Here is a 21067-nt window from a genome sequence, read left to right on the forward strand (position 1 = left end):
CTTCAATTCCGGACACACGTTGGACGTTCTTATACATAAGTTATGTCTCACCACTTTGCTTGTAGATCAATAACATCTTTAGTTAAGAGTTTGCTTTTGTATCCGTTTGGTTTTTGGAAAAAAAAAAGTTGCATACACTAGCGAAACTGAGCTAAAGGAATCCAATAAAAATAGGTCCGAATGATATAACAACGCAAGGTTTTTAGGCAGGATTCTACTTAGAACTAGAGATTAAACACAAAAAACTTCGTACATCACTCGATCACATAGTTGGGAGCAACGGCCAAGATCCTCTCATCTCTTTTTCTTGGTTCTTCACCTTCTGCTTCTTGCTCATTGGATAACACTATAAGGTGGCCTTCTTTACATACCAAACTCTGTAATGCACATGTATATATGTTCTGGTGTTAAGTAGAAACATAAAATTTACAACAATCTTCATTTGCAAAATTTGTTTTGGATTTACCTCAATAATGGCTCTGAGTTTCTTGATATCGAGTTTGACTTGCTCTTGCGAAGTGTACTTCTTTTTCTCGTTCTGCTGATCGATGTACCATCGAATCAGCAACTCCTTTTGTCTCATTCCAGGCAATCAGAACCAAAGAAGAAAAAGAGTTCATTTGTTTTTAAACGTTGAGGAGAGCAAGAAATGGTTGCGAGGACTGATGAGTGATGTAACTTACAGTTTTTTTACAGTTTCTTCGTGTTGTCTAAGGCGAAGCACTAAGGCCTGTGTGATTCTATCATATTCTTCTTCACTTATCACCAGCTTTGGAGCTGCTGCTCCATTATCTGCTGATATACACCAGGATTGTTCGTTACGGTTCTTAAGTTAAGTAAAATGATGAGCATACACGTGTTTAAATACCTGCAGTAGCAGGAGCTGCCTCGGCTGGTGAACATTCTGTTGATCTTCATCTCCATTAGCAGGATTTTCAGCGTCATCTGCGTTGTCCATGTTGTCACCGTTAGCATCTTGATACTCGGAAAGATCGATATCCCCTGACTCAACACTGGATAAGAGAAACAAAATACGTTACGATTAAGATTTTGGAGAAATCAAGAGCTAGAAGAGGCTTGAAAAATTACCTAATAACTGAAGTCTTTAAGAGTCTGACAGCTAAAAGAACATGACTTGGTTTCACCTGAGAAACAGTTCTCAGATAAAGCAAAATTAATGACTTGTAGAAAAATGAAAGAAGAAACGAGACAAGGTATATAATCACCAGAGTTTCTAAATGACTCCTAGCAATGGCTTCTGAGAGCCTGATCAGTGCCTCCAGTTGCCTCACTGTCATTCGATATGCGACTCTTGTGCCAGGAGTTGTGTCGCCTCTGCGTAGAGCAACATAAGACTCGACCAGTAGCTTTCTTGCTTCTGGCTTAGCTGCAACACAGATGAAGATACCAAAAAGATGTTAGCATCTCCAAAACAAGAGCTTTTTGGGGTTAATTTACAACCTTTGGCTTTAACGTTTTGGCATATGCAATGTAGCGCTTGAGTTGTACAGTAGTAAACTCAGGCGAAAGAGCTGCTTCGTGTTTCTGGTGGACACGCACGATATGATGGGCGATGTGGTAATCCGTTAGCTCATCAGGGTCATCAATCATAACGTACACAAGATCGAACCTCGAGAGAATGGCAGGTGGAAGGTTAACGTTGTACTGAACACATGACCACAATTAGAAATATTCAAAAAACTTCAATGAAGTTCTTAAACAAAGAACTAAATCAAAACATGCGTCCACTGAAAATCAACTTCGGGATAACCTCACCTTAAGTGGCTTAGATTTATCATATCGCCCACCAACAGGATTAGCTGCTGCAAGAATGATGTCCTAGCATTCAAGGTTGCTTGAATCCCAGCTTTTGTAATGCTTATCGTTTGCTGTTCCATGGCTTCATGAATAGCAACCTTTGTGCCCAAATGTAATAGTAATCTCAATTAGCCACAGTCAAGGAAAACTCAATCCGCAGTACTGTAACAAAGAAATGATGAACATTTACCTGATCTTTGATATCCATCTTGTCAACTCGTCAATGCAACAAATTCCATTGTCAGCAAGCATTAAAGCACCAGCCTATGAAAGAACACGATGAAATCAGTTACAATTGAAACATAGGAAATCACAGTATCAAAGGAGGCTAGCATTGTTCAAAGTTTAATCAAAGTGTTCATTGCAAGCAATCTATAAAAATGCACATCAAAGTTACCTCAATGCAGAATTCTCCAGTTTCTGGTTCTTTAGCCACAGTTGCAGTCAGCCCAGCTGCAGAAGAGGACTTCCCAGATGTGTACACAGATCTTGGTACAATGCCTGCGGTGTACCTGCAAATATTAAACCAAAACTAAGGTATGAGAATTCTGAAGAATAGGAAGGCGCTTTTTGTCTTTCAGCGAGAATCAGTACTTGAGGAATTGGGATTTAGCACAGCTGGGATCCCCAACTATACAAACATTGATGTCTCCTCTAAGGTTGATGCCTTCATGAGTGGTCTTATGCACACCACCAAGTAGCATAAGTAGAACTGCACGCTTGATGTCTTGATGACCAAAAACTGTTGGTGCCATGCTTCCAACTAACTTATTGAAGTAATCAGGAGTGTTCCTCATCTGCTGAATTTCATCTAGCTCTTCTCCCTACCATGTTTTAACAAGAACAATTTCAGTACTTGTGCATATAGTTACCATGTGAGAGTTCAGATAAAAAGAGCAAAACCGGACACTGCGGAATAATAACAATCTCGATTCATATATGTAATTTAGTCTAAGCCTTACCGTGAACTGCTGCTGATCATCTTCATTAGAATCATTTTGGCGGTTCCTCATGTCAGTGTTCCTGCTACCATCAGCTATCTGAAAAGAAGAAACATTCATTGAGATTGGGTCGACACGTTTCACCTTGAGTTTTAATTTTGACAGTTACTTTAGTTGACAAACCTGCACTGAGTTCGCAATAAAGGCAAGCCGGTACGAAAGATCTCGAACTCCAAGAGCCTTAAGACCCTTGACACCTTCATGTCCAGCAGTGGAGCTTTTCTGCTGCGATGAGTCACGGCGGCATTCTGCTCTCTCGCCAGGTGCTGCCAACGCTGATATGTCAGGTATCACAACAACCGTCCCCGTAAAAATTAACCCTGCGAGGACAAAACCCAAAAGAAGGATTCAAAACGAATGCAACTAAAAGATGGGGACATAAACTAGCGAAAGAGGGGAAACTCACGTGTCACCGGCTCGGCTGGCCTGTTCAACAATCTCATGACGCAGAATGACATCCAAAGAGCGTGGCAAGGAACCTGCAGGTATCTCTTTAAAGTCTCCTGCATCCTAACTCTTTGCCAATCCGCAAACTTGCTCTTCTTGTCTAAGCAGTGCCCATCTTGCTCTGTTCAAACAGTTGGCTCACACAGATCGTAGGCTGCGTCAATGACAAAAAAAAAAAGTTAAACACGAAATTTCAAAGCTAAGAGCGTCTTAAAAAAGAAGCAATCATTTAAGTACCTGTGTGTACTTAAACTGTTGCTCAACGTTCTTATAACGCTGCCACAATCTAAGCACTTGAAAGTTCCATAAAGAAGCTCAGGTCTGACTTCGCTAGTTCGAGTAACCACACCAGTGACAGACACAAGCTTCCCAATTTCTGAAGTGGTTAGCTCCCTCAACCTGGAATGGAATGTTGATATTAAGCATATAGTTCATGGCTAGAGAGAGAAACGAACAGCTACTCTCAGTTTTTTAAGACAGAAAGGCATTCAATTCATCATCACAAACACGAAAAATGTATCAAACAAGATAAAGCTCATGACTTTTATGAGGGAAGGAAGGAAAGACATATTCATTACCTCTTGGTGAAAGGGAGGTTGTAGAAAGAAACATTGATATCTTTGTTGGGAGTCTCATCAGAAACGAAAGAAGGATTCATTTCAATCACAAACCTCTTACAAGCATTCCTCACATACGGCTCAAACCTACACCAAATTATCAAACCCCAAATTAACAAATCTAGGGTTGTTTAAAATTAGAAAGAAAAGCACAAACCTGAGGTACTCGTCAGCTATTGCTCTCTGAAGAGCGTCGTTGGTTGAAACTCATAACATGTGAGAAATCGATGTACATCATTGTCGATTCTCCGCCTCGGATTGCCTCAATCTCCGCCTCGTAGTACAGCTCCGGCTTGTTCGCATCTAATCGGAAACTGAGGACAAACACCAAAAGTTAATTTACGATCGAATCAAAGCGATACGGAACAAACCACAAACCTCTTGAGGAACTCTAAGAAGACGTTCTCCACTTGAATCGCTTGCTCGTCCATTACAAATCCACCAAACGCCTCCATTTTCAAATCGGAAAACTTAAACCCTAATTTTCGTTTGAACAGAGAGTGAATGCGTCCTTCCCAGTTTCTCACTACGAGGGGGTAAAGAACATTGCTGAGTGCTGTTGTGGCGGGAAATTAATGGGCCTCTCTATCATTTTCCCGCCAAATCCATAGCGTACGATGGGTCTTGCTAATGGGCCTCATATTGGCCATATGATATATTAGAGGCTTTGATTTTTAATATCTTTTTTTAAGTGATAGAGTAGTATCCAAGTGGCATGCGGTTCGAGGGAAATCGTCTTCAATCTCCAGAGAGATGCAGAATCTGTGAATTGTAAGAGGGATTTTTTTTTTTGGTGTTTAAAGATATAGAAGAGGAAAAATGGTAGCGGCTGCGACGCAGATATTTCAGTTACCGTTACAGTACTCTGTTTCTTCGGGCCAACGGAGTTATCACGGTGTTTGCTTGCCGTCTCCGGTTGTATTCCGTAGGAGTAGTGGACAGAGGAAGAGTCGGAGGTTGGGAAGTTTGGTAGCTCAGCAGGAGAAGGAGACGGCGGTGGAGAGATTCGAGTTCCGGTTCCGTTAACATTGGAGCAACAAGAGAAGGAGAAAGAAGATAGAGACGATGAAGACGAAGTGGAAGAAGAGAGAAGTAGATCCTCAAGATCTTAAATACGTCAATGAGATCAAACGGGTTTGTTATTCCCTTTTTTTTTTTTAATTTACTGAAATTTTAGATAAGTGTTCTGAAGAATTAGATTTTCTTTTATGTACGTTGTGGGAACTTGTAGCTATAAGCTCATTGTTTGTCTAGAGACTACGTTCCTACGTTCTTGACTTTTCTTGATTCAAGTTTCGTGATTCGTTATAAGGACATGTAATTAGTATTTGTTGAAATAAAAACGTTTTTTTTTTGGTTAGGTGTTGGAGCTACTCAGGAGGAACAGAGACATGATGTTCAATGAGGTAAACCCCATCCCAGTCAGTCTCTATGTTTTCCTATTGTATACCAGCAAGTTCTGGTTCTGTATAGTGTTCTTTCTTTCTTTTTGATGGGAGAAAGGATGATAAAGTAATAAGTCAATCATATTAGGTCAAGTTGACCATAATGATTGAGGACCCAAGGGAATTGGAAAAAAGGAGACTTCTCGGAATAGAAGAGGATGATGCCCCTAGTAGGGAAGACTTAGCTGAAGCCTTGGAACTGGTAAACTTTCATTTAGTCACACTACTTAGAGTGAATTGTGAGGCGATGATATGCTAGTTTTCCGCATAGAGAAGAAAGGAACTCAACTCATATATGGCTCAGTTCTTCTAGGGGTATATAGAGTTGGGAATCACTCGCTTGGCTATCTGGAGTGTGATTTTTTGTTAATTAATTTATACAAATGCATCTGTAGCTTAGTACGGTTACCTTTCTTGAGTTGCATTTATCGTTGATCTGTTACATTTCTGGTTAATGGGAATGGGACATTATGCTGGTCTGTCTAACTCCAAGGTTTAGACTTTTAGTATGCAAAAATTGTCTCAAGCTGTATATGTGCTTGTAACATGATTCTGTTACTCGTTATGGTATCAAGCTGTCGCTTCACATGACCATGTTAAGCAGTTTGCTTTGTTTAGTATCAAGGGGTTGGGGAAATAGTTACTTTTCGCTTAAGTATATGATGATCCTTAAGTAATGTCTTTCTGTCTTCTCACAGGTAAATGAAGGGAAGATCCCTAAAGATCGTCTCACTCTCCAGATGCTGTACGAGGAAATGGTCCGTTGGCCAAATTTAGAGGTACCTCTTCTTTTAATCATACAACAATTGTTTTGTCTATATGGGCCCATTGGTAGAGGAAACGACAACCGTTTCTCATGAGGCAATCCAAATCCATTATGCAACAACTGACATAAGCTTATAAATATTTATAGAGTAAAGTTCATGAGACATCCATGGTAGCATACACACTTGGTGCATTTAATTTATCGATATTTCTTACATAAGGAATTGACTAGGCATGGAGGTAGCCTTTTAAGAAACACATAAAGCCTATTGTATTAACTGATATAACCCCAAGGGGAAATGTCATAGCGATACAAAACCTTTCAAATCTTTGTTTTATTTGATGGTGTTGATTCCTACATCGTTCCTAAAATATGATGGAAGAGTATCTTGTCTGTCTGTGTAACTCTCTGGTGACCGCTGATATACATTTAGTTAGTTAGCTGCGCACAACTTTGTTTCAAAGCCTTTTATAGTAACCCTTATCTTGTGGATTTGAAAAGGTTGAGGTTTCAAAGAAGCAGCGAACAAAATCATTGTATGCGAAATCCACAGACACCGGAATAGATCCAAAAGAGGCAGCCAAGAGACTCAACCTAGAGTGGATTCAGCTGCTGCAATTGAAGAAGCCGATGTCGATGATGATGACACTGGAGTAGCCAAGAAAGCCATGGTTTGTTCTCAAAACTTTCACAGAGTTGTGTGTTTTACCTTTGAAGTTTTCCTATTCAAAACCTTGGGATCTGATTGATATTTTATCTTGCCTTTGTTCTTATTCTGCTGCAGGGTTATGGAGCGTTGTACTTAGTCTCATCTTTTCCAGTTATCATCGGTATATCGGTTGTATTAATCTTGTTTTACAATTCCCTTCAGTAGATTCCAAAACCTTTTCGTTTTTTCACATACACAATGACCCATCACGGATGTTTTGTAACATAATATTATGAAATAAATTTCAATTATTTAATCGTCTTCTTCCCTAATCAACAGCTTGTGGTATGCACAACTTCGGGTAATATTCCAAATCTTCTGGTAATATTATAATAAGTCTGGTCGTGCGGGCATATCTATCTTTGTCAGATCCTGTCTCAATCTTGGGCATAGTCTCATGTGAAAATGCTATAAAATTTTAGCTTTTTTATTCGTTTATGTGTTTTATAATAAAGTCAATAGCCTTTGGCTGAGATTAATACGCAGGTAAGAAGAAAAGCTGGACGTGCAAATCATGACCAAGTGTTAGCCACCGAACGTGCAGTCCATGCTTACTCAGTGTATATAAGTACCCATTATCTCTTTAGCCTTAAGACGTAGCCATTGCCATTTCTCATCTTACTAGTTAGACATTTTCAGACCGAAAAAAAGACAATGGCTGCTGCAGTTCTTATGCCAACGATAAGCTTTAGAGACGGGAGCATTCACGAGGATTGGCAAGTTCTAGGCAGAGACGAGCCGAAGAAGAAAATTCTGGTCAAGCAAACGAGTATGAGGCATTCCGAGAGAGAGATATCGATGGACCCCAAGTCAGTAGTCAAGTCTTTGTCTATGTCACCGTCCTTAAGAAGGAACGATAGCTTCGATATGATGCTGTTACGCCGCCATGTCACCTCCTAGAGACTTAGATGCGCCAATGCCTCTTCCTTTGCAGCCAGTGCGGACTAAGTTTGTGAGCCGTAGCCTCCCAAACTCAACCACAATTCTCCTAAACAACGTTCTGGTCTGATGCGTGCGCTCAAAGGCAAGGAACAAGACTCGTCTTCGTCGGCTTCATTGAAGAGAAGCAAATCTTGTGGATCTTCGAGCAAGAGACTCTCTCTTCGAAACTCTTTCTTCGTCAAAACCGAATCGAACAAGAGCATTAACAATAACAATACGTTAGAAGACGGGTTCAAATGCAACGCTCTGTGTTTATACCTCCCCGGTTTTGGTAAAGCAAAACCGGTCAGATCATCAAGAAGAGACGATTCTTCTTCTTCTTCCTTCACCCGAACCACCACCACCACCACGTCGGCATCATCGTCCGTTACCGTTTCAAGAACCGTCTCCGTTAGAGAAACCACCACGACCACCACAGTGATCTCAGCTCGAGCTTCAATGGAGAAATTCGACTGCAACTCATACGCTTCGGAATCCGCCGGAGACGAAGGAGGTGGTCACTTATTCGACTTACCGTCCGAGCTAATCAAAAGCGGTTCCGGTAAAAACGATCACGACGATCCAGTTTCAGCGGCCTTCGTGTTCGACAAGGAACCTGTTGAGAAAGAGATCAAAGGGGTTTTAAAGATGTCTGGTTCGAAAAACAGAAGATCGATGGAGTCTTCCCTTCGCCAGGTTCGATTCTCCACGACGTCGCCGGTTTCTTACCCAACGTCACCGGCGATCTCACCACGGTTGCTAGAAGCCAGCAAGAATCTCAATGCTTTCTTGGAAGCTCAAGCCGTTTGAGTGATAATTTGAGTTTGTACTTTCAATATATAAGATGTAATATACGGATGTCTTTGTTAAAATGTTTTTTCCTTTGCTAACAATTTCCCTAGAAATCAATATCCTCTTTAAAATTAGAATTGAGCGATTTGTGTCAGTATTTTAATGCCAAATTTATAAAAACTCGTTGAGATCGCGTGGTTGCATTATCATATTCTGGATAATGAATCAGGGAGGAAACAGTCCTCCAAAAAAAATTCATGGAGGAGACCATTTTTGAACAAAGTTTATTGATATAAATGGAAACTGTAGTAGATTCGCGGAGAATATAACAGATGCAGAGATCATCTAGTTTCGGCTACCTCTCTTGAATGTGTGTGTACTTCCGAGTTGGAACATTATGGCATAATTTAAGTCATTTAAAATAATAAATTAGTAATTGTGAATGGATATTAATGTGGGAACTAGATTTATCACCCGCACATCCGTGCGGGTAGATTTTCATTTTATATAAATATAACATATACCATCGCAAAACTTTCAAAGATATAATTTACATTTTAGTGTTATATATTGTGTAAATCTATAATGTTATTGATTATGTTTATTATTCGATATTATTAATGTATAATGATTTATTTTTATACATTTTACTTTATTATTAATATATTAATATTTTTGAGTTTGGTAAAATAAATTCATAGTATGAAATAAGCAAATTGAGAATCTCCTTCAGTTTTTTCTAATTTTTACAAACCGAATACGATACATTTTAAAATTTTATTTAGTTTATACTATAGAACTAATATTTTCTTAGCATAATTTATATTTTATATGTTATTTATTTTAGTATATGTGGATTTTATAAGTAAATAGATTATAATAATACTATATTATTAATTATGAAATCAATCGCTGCATTAATTCAAAAATATTTTAAATTTTTATTAAGATTTTGTTAGATTTTTTCCAACATATTTTGTTATAAGTAAAAATAAAATTTAAATTTACAGTTAAAATTTATTTATTAATATCTATATATTTTATAAGATTTTTTTAAAAATGTTATATATTAAATAGATTAATTAAAATAATCAAATTGATTGTAATGATGAAATAAACCTAGTATGATTTTTTATGGTATTTCTTTTAATAAAGAAGATATATAATATAATTATAAAATTTGAAAAATAGCATACACTTTTATTTATTTTGTTTTATAAAAAAATATTATTTAAAGTAATGTACAATAGTATATATTATTAATACGAAATTAATCAATTGTATTAATTTAAATAAAATATTTTAAATTTTTAGAAAGATTTTTTCAGATTTTTTCTCAACATTTTGCTATAACTAAAAATAAAATTTAAATTTACAGTTAAAATTGATTTATTATTATTATCTTTATATATTTAATAGATTAATGTAAATAATTAAATAAATGTATTAATGAAATGGACCTAATAAAACTAGTATGACTTTTTTATGGTAGATAAAAATGGTACTTCTCTTTAATAGAGAAGATGGTAGGGTTCGTGAATGTGCTAAAACAATTTGTTTTTACATGTCTCGTTTCAATTACATTTAATGCGGAACCGTCGGTGCACATTCCCTTGTTTATGTTTTTTACAAATTTTATTTGCAATATTGTTTCTACCTTTGTTGTTATGTAGTTAACTTTGATGTTAATTGAGATGAAATGACACAGAATGATAATTGTTGTCGTTGTTAGGAGATTTGTTGATTGGAAATAATTTGTATGATTGTTGAGCATTTGGCAGTGAGAGACTTTCCAGCCTTTACGACAATTATCAACCACGAAACTTGGAAGGAAGTTCTCCGTGGGCCTCACAGTAACAGTTGTACGTGTTTCCAATTTTTTGAGTAATAAAACAATTAAATAAAAATGGTAAAGTAAGTAAAGTGTGTATTTTGATAAATGAGAATATAACTTTAACTTAATTAGTGACATTTTGAATTTTTTAAAAGTCGAATGGAATTTATAATGCTTTTTTCTCACTCAGTTCTAAGGAAGAAAAAGTGGAAACTTTTGGTTAATTAACACGACAAAGATCCATCGAAGACCACAACTACTTTCACAAATACTTATAATTAAAGAGACTACTTTTCCAAATACAAATAACCAAAAATATTATTAATCCCATAACAGAGATGCTTATATACCAAGTGACTCTGAGCTGTATGATTCTATGAACCCCATTTTATAATACAAGAAAAGAATACTACAAAAAAGAGAGTAAAAACTCCATTGAAAACCATTCGCCTAAAAATACCTTTAAAGATTTACGTTACAATACAAAAGTGAAAACCATTACTGCTAATTTACTCCATTTTTTTGTTTCATTGCCGTGTCCTAATCAGCCGATCTCCAATCGTCCTGATCTCAAACGTCTTAACTGCAAGGCCAACATCACGCATCGTGGTATCAAGAACGTAAGGATTGTTATCAAACATGATGCGTGTCCCGTTAAAAAGATGACGGCAAGGTTCACGACGCTGCGAGATTGAACCGTGGTAGTGAAAATAGCGGATTAAACTTCCAGTTCCGTGGTATGTCTTCCCTTGTACATTCTGCGACATGTGAACTCCCGTCGCAAACACGTGACGCGGTTGAACCGCGTATTTCCTATCCCGTCGTGGGACTTTCTTCACATCTCTGTACGCCAGTTTCTCAAATCCCCATTTCCTGACAACACACAACTACAATATCAATCATCCAAAAACTACAATCCATTTTTTTTTTAAATAGAAAAATCACAAAGAATGGAAAATACTAACCAAAGCATATATTTATACTAAACCAAAACCAATAATATATTTAAATTTTGAACCAAATTTAGCCAAAATTACTTGTACCTTTTACCCAACTATTTTTATTTTTTTTTAAATAATCCAATAAAAAACTTAAAACGAACTAAATTATATTCAGTAGAATTCACTAAAAATTTACACAAATGGAACTAACCAAAACCAGAATTATTCGAATCAAACTACCCGTTTGAATTGAACTTGCTGGCCTACACTTATCAATCAAATCCTAGCAAATCTCAAGTTAGTTTTGGAAATCTGAAAGCTACAAGAATCATTGAAGACAACTCTTACCCACATGGACCACTATTCGAACCACTGAAAAAAGCGCGTGCAACAAAAAAGAACTCTTTTCACAGGAAACACATTAACAGAATCAGATGCTACTTTAACAGTTTAACCAAATTAGTGATTGATTCCAAACGCTTAAACCAATCAAGACCAAGACTTTTCAATTCCGGTTTAAAAAAAAACATTCCCAATAATAGTTTACCTGTAAGTTCTCGCCGCACCGTCGCCGGAGAAACATAGCTGACTACTCATAGGCATCTGTTCAATAGTGAACTGAGAATATTCCTCTAGAGTTTCCATCACCGACGAGATTGTATTATTCGGCGGGATACCGATAAACTCATCGACATCGAAGAAGAAGATCCACTTGGCATCGAATCTGTATCTGTGCAAACAATCATTCACCACCATGAACTGATTGTGATAGTATCCATCGAACCGTTCTTGATCTCTGATATCGTGCAACGTCACTCTCCCTAGCTCAATCCATGGCCGTAAAACCTCAAGCACTTCCTCTTGAACCCCTCCGGCGTCGTGAAGAACGAAATGAGATTTCTCTCTCGAAGAATCTCGCGTGGTAAGCGATCCATTCCCTCACTCGCTGCGGGCTTAGGTTCCCGTAGAGAGAGACGAGCCGCAGTAGAGGTATCGTATTTTTCGCGGCGGCGGTTGGTGTCGTAGAGATCGAAATCGACGGCGTTTGGGGATTCTGTGAGGACCGGAATCGAATCGGTGACGTTCCGATCTGCGTCTCCGGTGGTGGCGTGCAGGAGAAGAGTCCCGCCGGAGTTTTTAGAGTTTACGGTCGCCGGGAAAGTGCAGTTCACGACGACGGTTGTGTAAACTCGACCGTATCCCCAATCGGTTAAGATTCTACTGCCGTCGGTTAACACCCGGTTCTCAGATTGGTTAAGTGGGACCCACTCGCAACGGTAAGACGGATGCGCGTAGACGTGAAGTGGCTTCGACGAAGCCGATAACGATAACGCGACGAAACTGTTGACGCCGCCTCTGTACGCGCTCATTAACACGAAGTTGTAAGCCGCCCAGCCGTAACCAGTAAACGACCGTTTGGTAACGCCGTTATTTAACACCGACTTCGGTTTAACATCGCCGTTATCCACTACCGTGTTGCCAGAAAACAGCCGTTTTGTATCACCGTTAGCCTTATCTTTTAACGGCCGTTTAATGACGCCGTTTTCTAATCCCGGGTCGGTTACGACGGCGAGTGAAGTGGAATTAACGGCGTCTGGAGCGGCGATGCGTGAGATGCAGAATCTGAGTTTCGGAAGCGGAGATGGAGAAGGAAGAAGGTATGAAAGGAAGAAGAGTAGCTAAAGTGCAGAGAACGAGTAACGCCATTAAAATGAGCTTGAGCTCGGCGGAGAAGTTCCATAAGAAACAAATTAGAGGGTTTTATTATCCTTAGTGTTTTGGTCTTTCTCTTTCGCCATTTTCGAGGGTTGTTCTCTCTACTGATGAGAAGAAGACGAATCGGAACTTATGAGAAAGTAAAGCGAGCACAGACAGAGAGAAGAGAGAGAAGACAGAAGAAAGAAATTAGAAGAGTAAGTGAAAAGAGAATGATAAATTTATGTCTCTGTTTATAAATGGGCAATTTTGACTGATAGTCTTTTTTAAGTATTTATCACAAAAATAACACTAGAAATAAAATGACAAAGATAGTCCACTTTTATTTTATATTTTGGCATCAACCCTTTTTTTTTTAAAAAAATTTAATTCTAATTTTTAATTTTAATAATTTGAAACTCTATCTCCAAAAACCCAATCCTTAACTCTAAACTCTAAATTTAGATTAGTTAACCATAAGAGTAAAAATACCCTTTAATAAAATTTATTTTGATCATTTTCTTCGACAAAAACTTAAAATGGTTATCCTAGAAATTTTTTCTTTATTAAATTATACTACTGTATTATTATATTTACTTTGTGAATCACATACTTTGTAAAAAAAACCGCTCTTATTATCATGTTTGCCTTATTTACTTGTTAATTTTCATTACTAATTATATAGAGATATTTTCTATCGTACATCTAAAAATTTTCTTTTGTCACAATATAGTTTTCAAGGACCAAAATGACCAAAATGACCAAAATATTTCATTAAAAATAAATATATAACTATATCCATAGGGGTCTTTAAAATGTCAAAAATTAAAAAATAAAAAATATTTTCAAAGCATTTTTGAATTTGAAAAGAAATTTTTAAAATTTTCGAATTTGTAAACATAATTATTATTTTTTATTTATATTTATATATATAAGGGTATAAAGGATCTTTGTTTTTTTTATAAAATATTTTGGTCAATTTGATTTTTGAGAATTTTTTTGGGACAAGAACTCAAAAATAATGTATTTTGTACTTATGTATATATGTCATTATTGTTTTTTTTTTTTTTTTTTTTTTAGGAACTTTCAGAAATCTTAAAAATATTTTATAATTGTACAGGTGCCAAACAGCAAGTTATGTGGTAATGGAAAGAATTAAAAGTAAAACTATTAGCAGCCAAATGAGTTGGATGTGAGGATTAAAGGGATTAGCTTTTTCTTCAAAGATTTGTTATTTATGTTTTTCTCATGCATACCGGTTTACTTTATTTTACGCTATTTACAAAATGAAACCTCTAGTTTCTCTGATTTAGACTTATAGCCTTGTGAAAATTTATCATCGCCGTTTGTAAAATGGTTAGCGAAAGTTAATAACAAATTAATGAGAATTTATATAAATTCTGACTGATTATCCTTCTCTCGCTTAATCAATTTTGTAAATAAACAAGTCTTTAAATATTACAAATAACAATAATACTCACTCCGTTTCTAAATGATCTATGTTTTAGAAAAAATTATTTGTTTCCAAAAGATCAATATTTACATTATCAATGTATGTAAGAATGTCAAATTGTAAACTTCAAAAACATTAATTATTTTACTGAATTTTATTAGTTAAAAATTATAAGAAATAGCTAAACACGGAAAGTAATACATTTATTATCAAAATTTTTACGTGTTTTCATAATAAGTGTGAAAACTCTAAAACATGAATCATTGATATGAATTAAGATTAAGATATGCTAGAATATTAAAAGCACTAAATAAAACAATAAAATATTGGTTGTAATTTGATATGAGAAATACACTAGACTTAGAGTTTCAGACAATCAGAATTATGAGATATATATATGCTAAAGTCTAGTTCTCACTGCGAGTCTAATCAGATGTCAAAATCCTATATTACAGCTCTCGCGTGTGAATAAGAATAAGTTTCGATCAACACTACATAATGTCGATCGATAATTCTTTAGGCAAGCATTAACACTCAGATCGATATGTTCACTAAGTAATTAAACCAGCTCTCGCATGCGCCTAACAACCTAGCTAATCAGAATTAGTTTTAGGAATTGAACCTAATTTCGCAGTTGTTAGTTATCCTAAGTTCATGATTCTAATTAGCTACTTTAGAATACAAGCAATTAGATCAATTCTCTGAAGAATCCAATTAAATCACCCTAGCATTTCTATGTTCAAAAATTCATCAAAATCTAATAAACCCTAAATCTAACAAGGTAACTACTCATACATAATTAAGCAAAGCATAAAGATGAACTGAATGAATGCATAAATAGATAAAGTAAAAAATACTAAATAATACTCAACTATCAACAAAATTATTGTTATCCTAATTTCTAAATCACAACCAAAAATCTACAATATTTCTATAAAAAATGATAACTTTCATAAATAGAATTCTTGAGAATTTATTTAAAAATAACCTATTGATAAAAAAATCTAAAAACAATATTCATCTTTCAACAAAAATTATTGTTATCCTAATTTCTAAATCACAACCCCATTCTACAATAGTTCTATAAGAAATGAAAACTTTCCTAAAATAGAATTTTTCAGAATTTTATCTAAAATAAACAACTATTTAAGAAAGAATACTCATCTATCAACAAATATTCTTGTTATCTTAATTTCTAAATCACAACCTCAAAATAAAATGATAACTTTCCTAAAATAAACTTTTTGAGAATTACATTTAAAAAATAAAAATATTGATAAAAAAATCTTAAAGAATACTCATATATCAACAAAAATTATTGTTATCCTAATTTCTAAATCACAACCCCAAATCTACAATATTTCTATAAAAAAAAAACTTTCCTAAAATAGAAATTTTCAGAATTTTATCTAAATATACAAACCTATTGATAAAAAAATCTAAAAGAATATTCATCTATCAACAAAAATTATTGTTATCCTAATTTCTAAATCACAATCCCAAATCAACAATTTTCTATAAAAAAAATGAAAACTTTCCTAAAATATAATTTTTCAGAATTTTATCTAAATATGCAACATATTGATAAAAAAATCTAAAAAATACTCATCTATCAACAAAAGTTATTGTTATCCTAATTTCTAAACCACAACCCCAAATCTACTATTTCTATAAAAATGACTTTCCTAAAATAGAATTTTTGAGAATTAAATTTAAAAAATAAAAATATTGATCAAAAAATCTAAAAGAATACTCTCATCTCAACAAAAAATTATTGTTATCCTAATTTCTAAATCACAACCCCAAATCTACAATTTTTCTATAAAAACTGAAAACTTTCCTAAAATAGAATTTTTTAGAATTTTATCTAAAATATAAAACTATTGATAAAAAAATTAAAAAATACTCATCTATCAACAAAAATTATTGGTATCCTAATTTCTAAACACACACCCAAATCTACAATATTTCTATATAAAATGAAAACTTTCCTAAAATAGAATTTTTGAGAATTATATTTTAAAAATACAACTAGATCAAAAAATCTAAAAGAATATTCATCTATCAACAAAAATTATTGTTATCCTAATTTCTAAATCACAACCCCAAATCTACAATATCTACAAAAAATGAAAACTTTCCTAAAATAAAATTTTCAGAAATTTATCTAAAATATACAACCTATTGATAAAAAATCTTAAAAAAATACTCATCTATCAATAAAAATTATTGTTATCCTAATTTCTAAACCACAACCCAAATCTACAATATTTCTATGAAAAAATGAAAACTTTCCTAAAATATAATTTTTGAGAATTATATTTTAAAAATACAACTATTGATCAAAAAAATCTGAAAAAATACTCATCTATCAACAAAAATTATTGTTATCCTAATTTCTAAACACAACCCCAAATCTATATATTTCTATGAAAAAATGAAAACTTTCCTAAAATATAATTTTTGAGAATTATTTAAAAAATACAACTATTGATCAAAAAATCTGAAATAATACTTATATATCAACAAAAATTATTGTTATCCTAATTTCTAAACCACAACCCCAAATCTACAATATTTCTATGAAAAAACTGAAAACTTTCCTAATATATAATTTTTGAGAATTATATTTAAAAAATACAACTATTGACCAAAAAAATCTGAAATAATACTCATATATCAACAAAAATTATTGTTATCCTAATTTCTAAATCACAACCCTAAATCTACAATATTTATATGAAAAAATGAAAACTTTCCTAAAATAGAATTTTTGAAAATTATATTTAAAAAATACAACTATTGATCAAAAAAATCTAAAAAATACTCATCTATCAACAAAAATTATTGTTATCCTAATTTCTAAACCACAACCCCAAATCTATAATATTTCTATGAAAAAATGAAAACTTTCCTAAAATATAATTTTTGAGAATTATATTTAAAAAATACAACTATTGACCAAAAAAATCTGAAATAATACTCATCTATCAACAAAAATTATTGTTATCCTAATTTCTAAATCACAACCCTAAATCTACAATATTTCTATGAAAAAATGAAAACTTTCCTAAAATAGAATTTGTGAAAATTATATTTAAAAAATACAACTATTGATCAAAAAAAATTAAAAGAATACTCATCTATCAACAAAAATTATTGTTATCCTAATTTCTAAACCACAACCCCAAATCTACAATATTTCAATGAAAAAAATGAAAACTTTCCTAAAATAGAATTTTTGAAAATTATATTTAAAAATACAACTATTGATCAAAAATGTTTAAAAGAATACTCATCTATCAACAAAAATTATTGTTATCCTAATTTCTAAATCACAACCCCAAATCTACAATATTTCTGAAAACTGAAAAACTTTCCTAAAATAGAATTTTTGAAAATTATATTTAAAAATACAACTATTGATCAAAAAAATCTGAAATAATACTCATCTATCAACAAAAATTATTCTTATCTAATTTCTAAATCACAACCCCAAATCTACAATATTTCTATGAAAAAAATGAAAACTTTCCTAAAATAGAATTTTTGAAAATTATATTTAAAAAATACAACTACTGATCAAAAAAATTTAAAAGAATACTCATCTATCGACAAAAATTATTTTTATCCTAATTTCTGAATCACAACCCCAAATCTACAATATTTCTATGCAAAAATGAAAACTTTCCTAAAATAGAATTTTTGAGAATTATATTTAAAAAATACAACTATTGATCAAAAATATCTGAAATAATACTCATCTATCAACAAAAATTATTGTTATCAAAATTTCTAAATCACAACCCCAAATCTACAATATTTCTATGAAAAATGAAAACTTTCCTAAAATAGAATTTTTGAGAATTATATTTTAAAAATACAACTATTGATCAAAAAAATCTGAAATAATACTCATCTATCAACAAAAATTATTGTTATCCTATTTTCTAAATCACAACCCCAAATCTACAATATTTCTATGAAAAAATGAAAACTTTCCTAAAATAGAATTTTTGAAAATTATATTTAAAAAATACAACTATTGATCAAAAAAATCTGAAAAAATACTCATCTATCAACAAAAATTATTGTTATCCTAATTTCTAAACCACAACCCCAAATCTATAATATTCTATGAAAAAATGAAAACTTTCCTAAAATATAATTTTTGAGAATTATATTTAAAAAATACAACTATTGATCAAAAAAATCTGAAATAATACTCATCTATCAACAAAAATTATTGTTATCCTAATTTCTAAATCACAACCCCAAATCTACAATATTTCTATGAAAAAAACGAAAACTTTCCTAAAATAGAATTTTTGAAAATTATATTTAAAAAATACAACTATTGATCAAAAAATTTAAAAGAATACTCATCTATCAACAAAAATTATTGTTATCCTAATTCTTAACCACAACCCCAAATCTACAATATTCAATTATGAAAAAATGAAAACTTTCCTAAAATAGAATTTTTGAAAATTATATTTAAAAAATACAACTAGATCAAAAAAAATCTGAAATAATACTCATCTATCAACAAAATTTATTGTTATCCTAATTCTAAATCACAACCCCAAATCTACAATATTTCTGATGAAAAAAACGAAAACTTTCCTAAAATAGAATTTTTGAAATTATATTTAAAAATACAACTATCGATCAAAAAAATTTAAAAGAATACTCATCTATCAACAAAAAATATTGTTATCCTAATTTCTAAACCACAACCCCAAATCTACAATATTTATGAAAAAAAAAAAAACTTTCCTAAAATATAATTTTGAGAATTATATTTAAAATACAACTATTGATCAAAAAAATCTGAAATAATACTCATCTATCAACAAAAATTATTGTTATCCTATTTTCTAAATCACAACCCCAAATCTACAATATTTCTATGAAAAAATGTAAACTTTCCTAAAATAGAATTTGTGAAAATTATATTTAAAAAATACAACTATTGATCAAAAAAAATTAAAAGAATACTCATCTATCAACAAAAATATTGTTATCCTAATTTCTAAACACAACCCCAAATCTACAATATTTCAATGAAAAAATGAAAACTTTCCTAAAATAGAATTTTTGAAAAATTATTTAAAAAAATACAACTATTGATCAAAAAAAAATTAAAAGAATACTCATCTATCAACAAAAATTATTGTTATCCTAATTTCTAAACCACAACCCCAAATCTACAATATTTCAATGAAAAAAATGAAAACTTTCCTAAAATAGAATTTTTGAAAATTATATTTAAAAAATACAACTATTGATCAAAAATGTTTAAAAGAATACTCATCTATCAACAAAAATTATTGTTATCCAATTTCTAATCACAACCCAAATCTACAATATTTCTTTGAAAAAATGAAAACTTTCCTAAAATAGAATTTTTGAAAATTATATTTAAAAATACAACTATTGATCAAAAAAATCTGAAATAATACTCATCTATCAACAAAAATTATTCTTATCATAATTTCTAAATCACAACCCCAAATCTACAATATTTCTATGAAAAAAATGAAAACTTTCCTAAAATAGAATTTTTGAAAATTATATTTAAAAAAAACAACTATTGATCAAAAAAATCTAAAAAAAATACTCATCTATCAACAAAAATTATTGTTATCCTAATTTCTAAACCACAACCCCAAATCTATAATATTTCTATGAAAAAATGAAAACTTTCCTAAAATATAATTTTTGAGAATTATATTTTAAAAATACAACTATTGATCAAAAAAATCTGAAAAAATACTCATCTATCAACAAAAATTATTGTTATCCTAATTTCTAAACCACAACCCCAAATCTACAATATTTCTATGAAAAAATGAAAACTTTCCTAAAATAGAATTTTTGAGAATTATATTTAAAAAATACAACTATTGATCAAAAAAATCTGAAATATACTCATATATCAACAAAATTATTGTTATCCTAATTTCTAAACCACAACCCCAAATCTACAATATTTCTATGAAAAACTGAAAACTTTCCTAATATATAAGTTTTGAGAATTATATTTAAAAAATACAACTATTGACCAAAAAAATCTGAAATAATACTCATCTATCAACAAAAATTATTGTTATCCTATTTTCTAAATCACAACCCCAAATCTACAATATTTATATGAAAAAATGAAAACTTTCCTAAAATAGAATTTTGAAAATTATATTTAAAAAATACAACTATTGATCAAAAAAATCTAAAAAATACTCATCTATCAACAAAAATTATTGTTATCCTAATTTCTAAACCACAACCCCAAATCTATAATATTTCTAAGAAAAAATGAAAACTTTCCTAAAATATAATTTTTGAGAATTATATTTAAAAAATACAACTATTGATCAAAAAAATCTGAAATAATACTCATCTATCACAAAAATTATTGTTATCCTAATTTCTAAATCACAACCCCAAATCTACAATATTTCTATGAAAAAATGAAAACTTTCCTAAAATAGAATTTTTTAAAATATATTTAAAAAATACAACTATTGATCAAAAAAATTAAAAGAATACTCATCTATCAACAAAAATTATTGTTATCCTAATTTCTAAACCACAACCCCAAATCTACAATATTTCAATGAAAAAA

General features: G+C 31.9%; 1 protein-coding gene and 4 pseudogenes across 1 annotated transcript; 2 read left to right on the forward strand and 3 right to left on the reverse strand.

Annotated features, from left to right (window-relative positions):
* Positions 1-254: 254 nt before the first annotated feature.
* On the reverse strand, positions 255-592 carry LOC125601154 (DNA replication licensing factor MCM6-like). The gene is made up of 2 exons (XM_048773506.1): positions 467-592; positions 255-377 (listed from the first exon to the last, which is right to left on the reverse strand). The coding sequence occupies exons 1-2, from the start codon at positions 581-583 to the stop codon at positions 255-257; spliced, it is 240 nt and encodes a 79-aa protein (XP_048629463.1). The 5' UTR covers positions 584-592.
* An 87-nt stretch (positions 593-679) lies between these two features.
* Positions 680-4446, reverse strand: LOC125601155 (annotated as a pseudogene).
* Positions 4447-4608: 162 nt separating this feature from the next.
* On the forward strand, positions 4609-6993 carry LOC125601153 (annotated as a pseudogene).
* A 176-nt stretch (positions 6994-7169) lies between these two features.
* Positions 7170-8633, forward strand: LOC106436800 (annotated as a pseudogene).
* Positions 8634-10650: 2017 nt separating this feature from the next.
* LOC125601156 lies at positions 10651-13101 on the reverse strand (annotated as a pseudogene).
* Between the last annotated feature and the right edge of the window lie 7966 nt (positions 13102-21067).

This window comes from Brassica napus, unplaced genomic scaffold, assembly GCF_020379485.1.
Source record: "Brassica napus cultivar Da-Ae unplaced genomic scaffold, Da-Ae ScsIHWf_2466;HRSCAF=3184, whole genome shotgun sequence".
Taxonomy (NCBI): domain Eukaryota; kingdom Viridiplantae; phylum Streptophyta; class Magnoliopsida; order Brassicales; family Brassicaceae; genus Brassica; species Brassica napus.

Bases quoted from the DNA above. Each gene is read 5' to 3' on its own strand.
- LOC125601154 (XM_048773506.1), bottom strand. From the start codon at position 583: ATGAGACAAAAGGAGTTGCTGATTCGATGGTACATCGATCAGCAGAAC. The intron at 378-466 runs GTAAATCCAAAA...TGTGCATTACAG, and splicing joins AACTCAGAGCCATTATTGAG to AGTTTGGTATGTAAAGAAGG.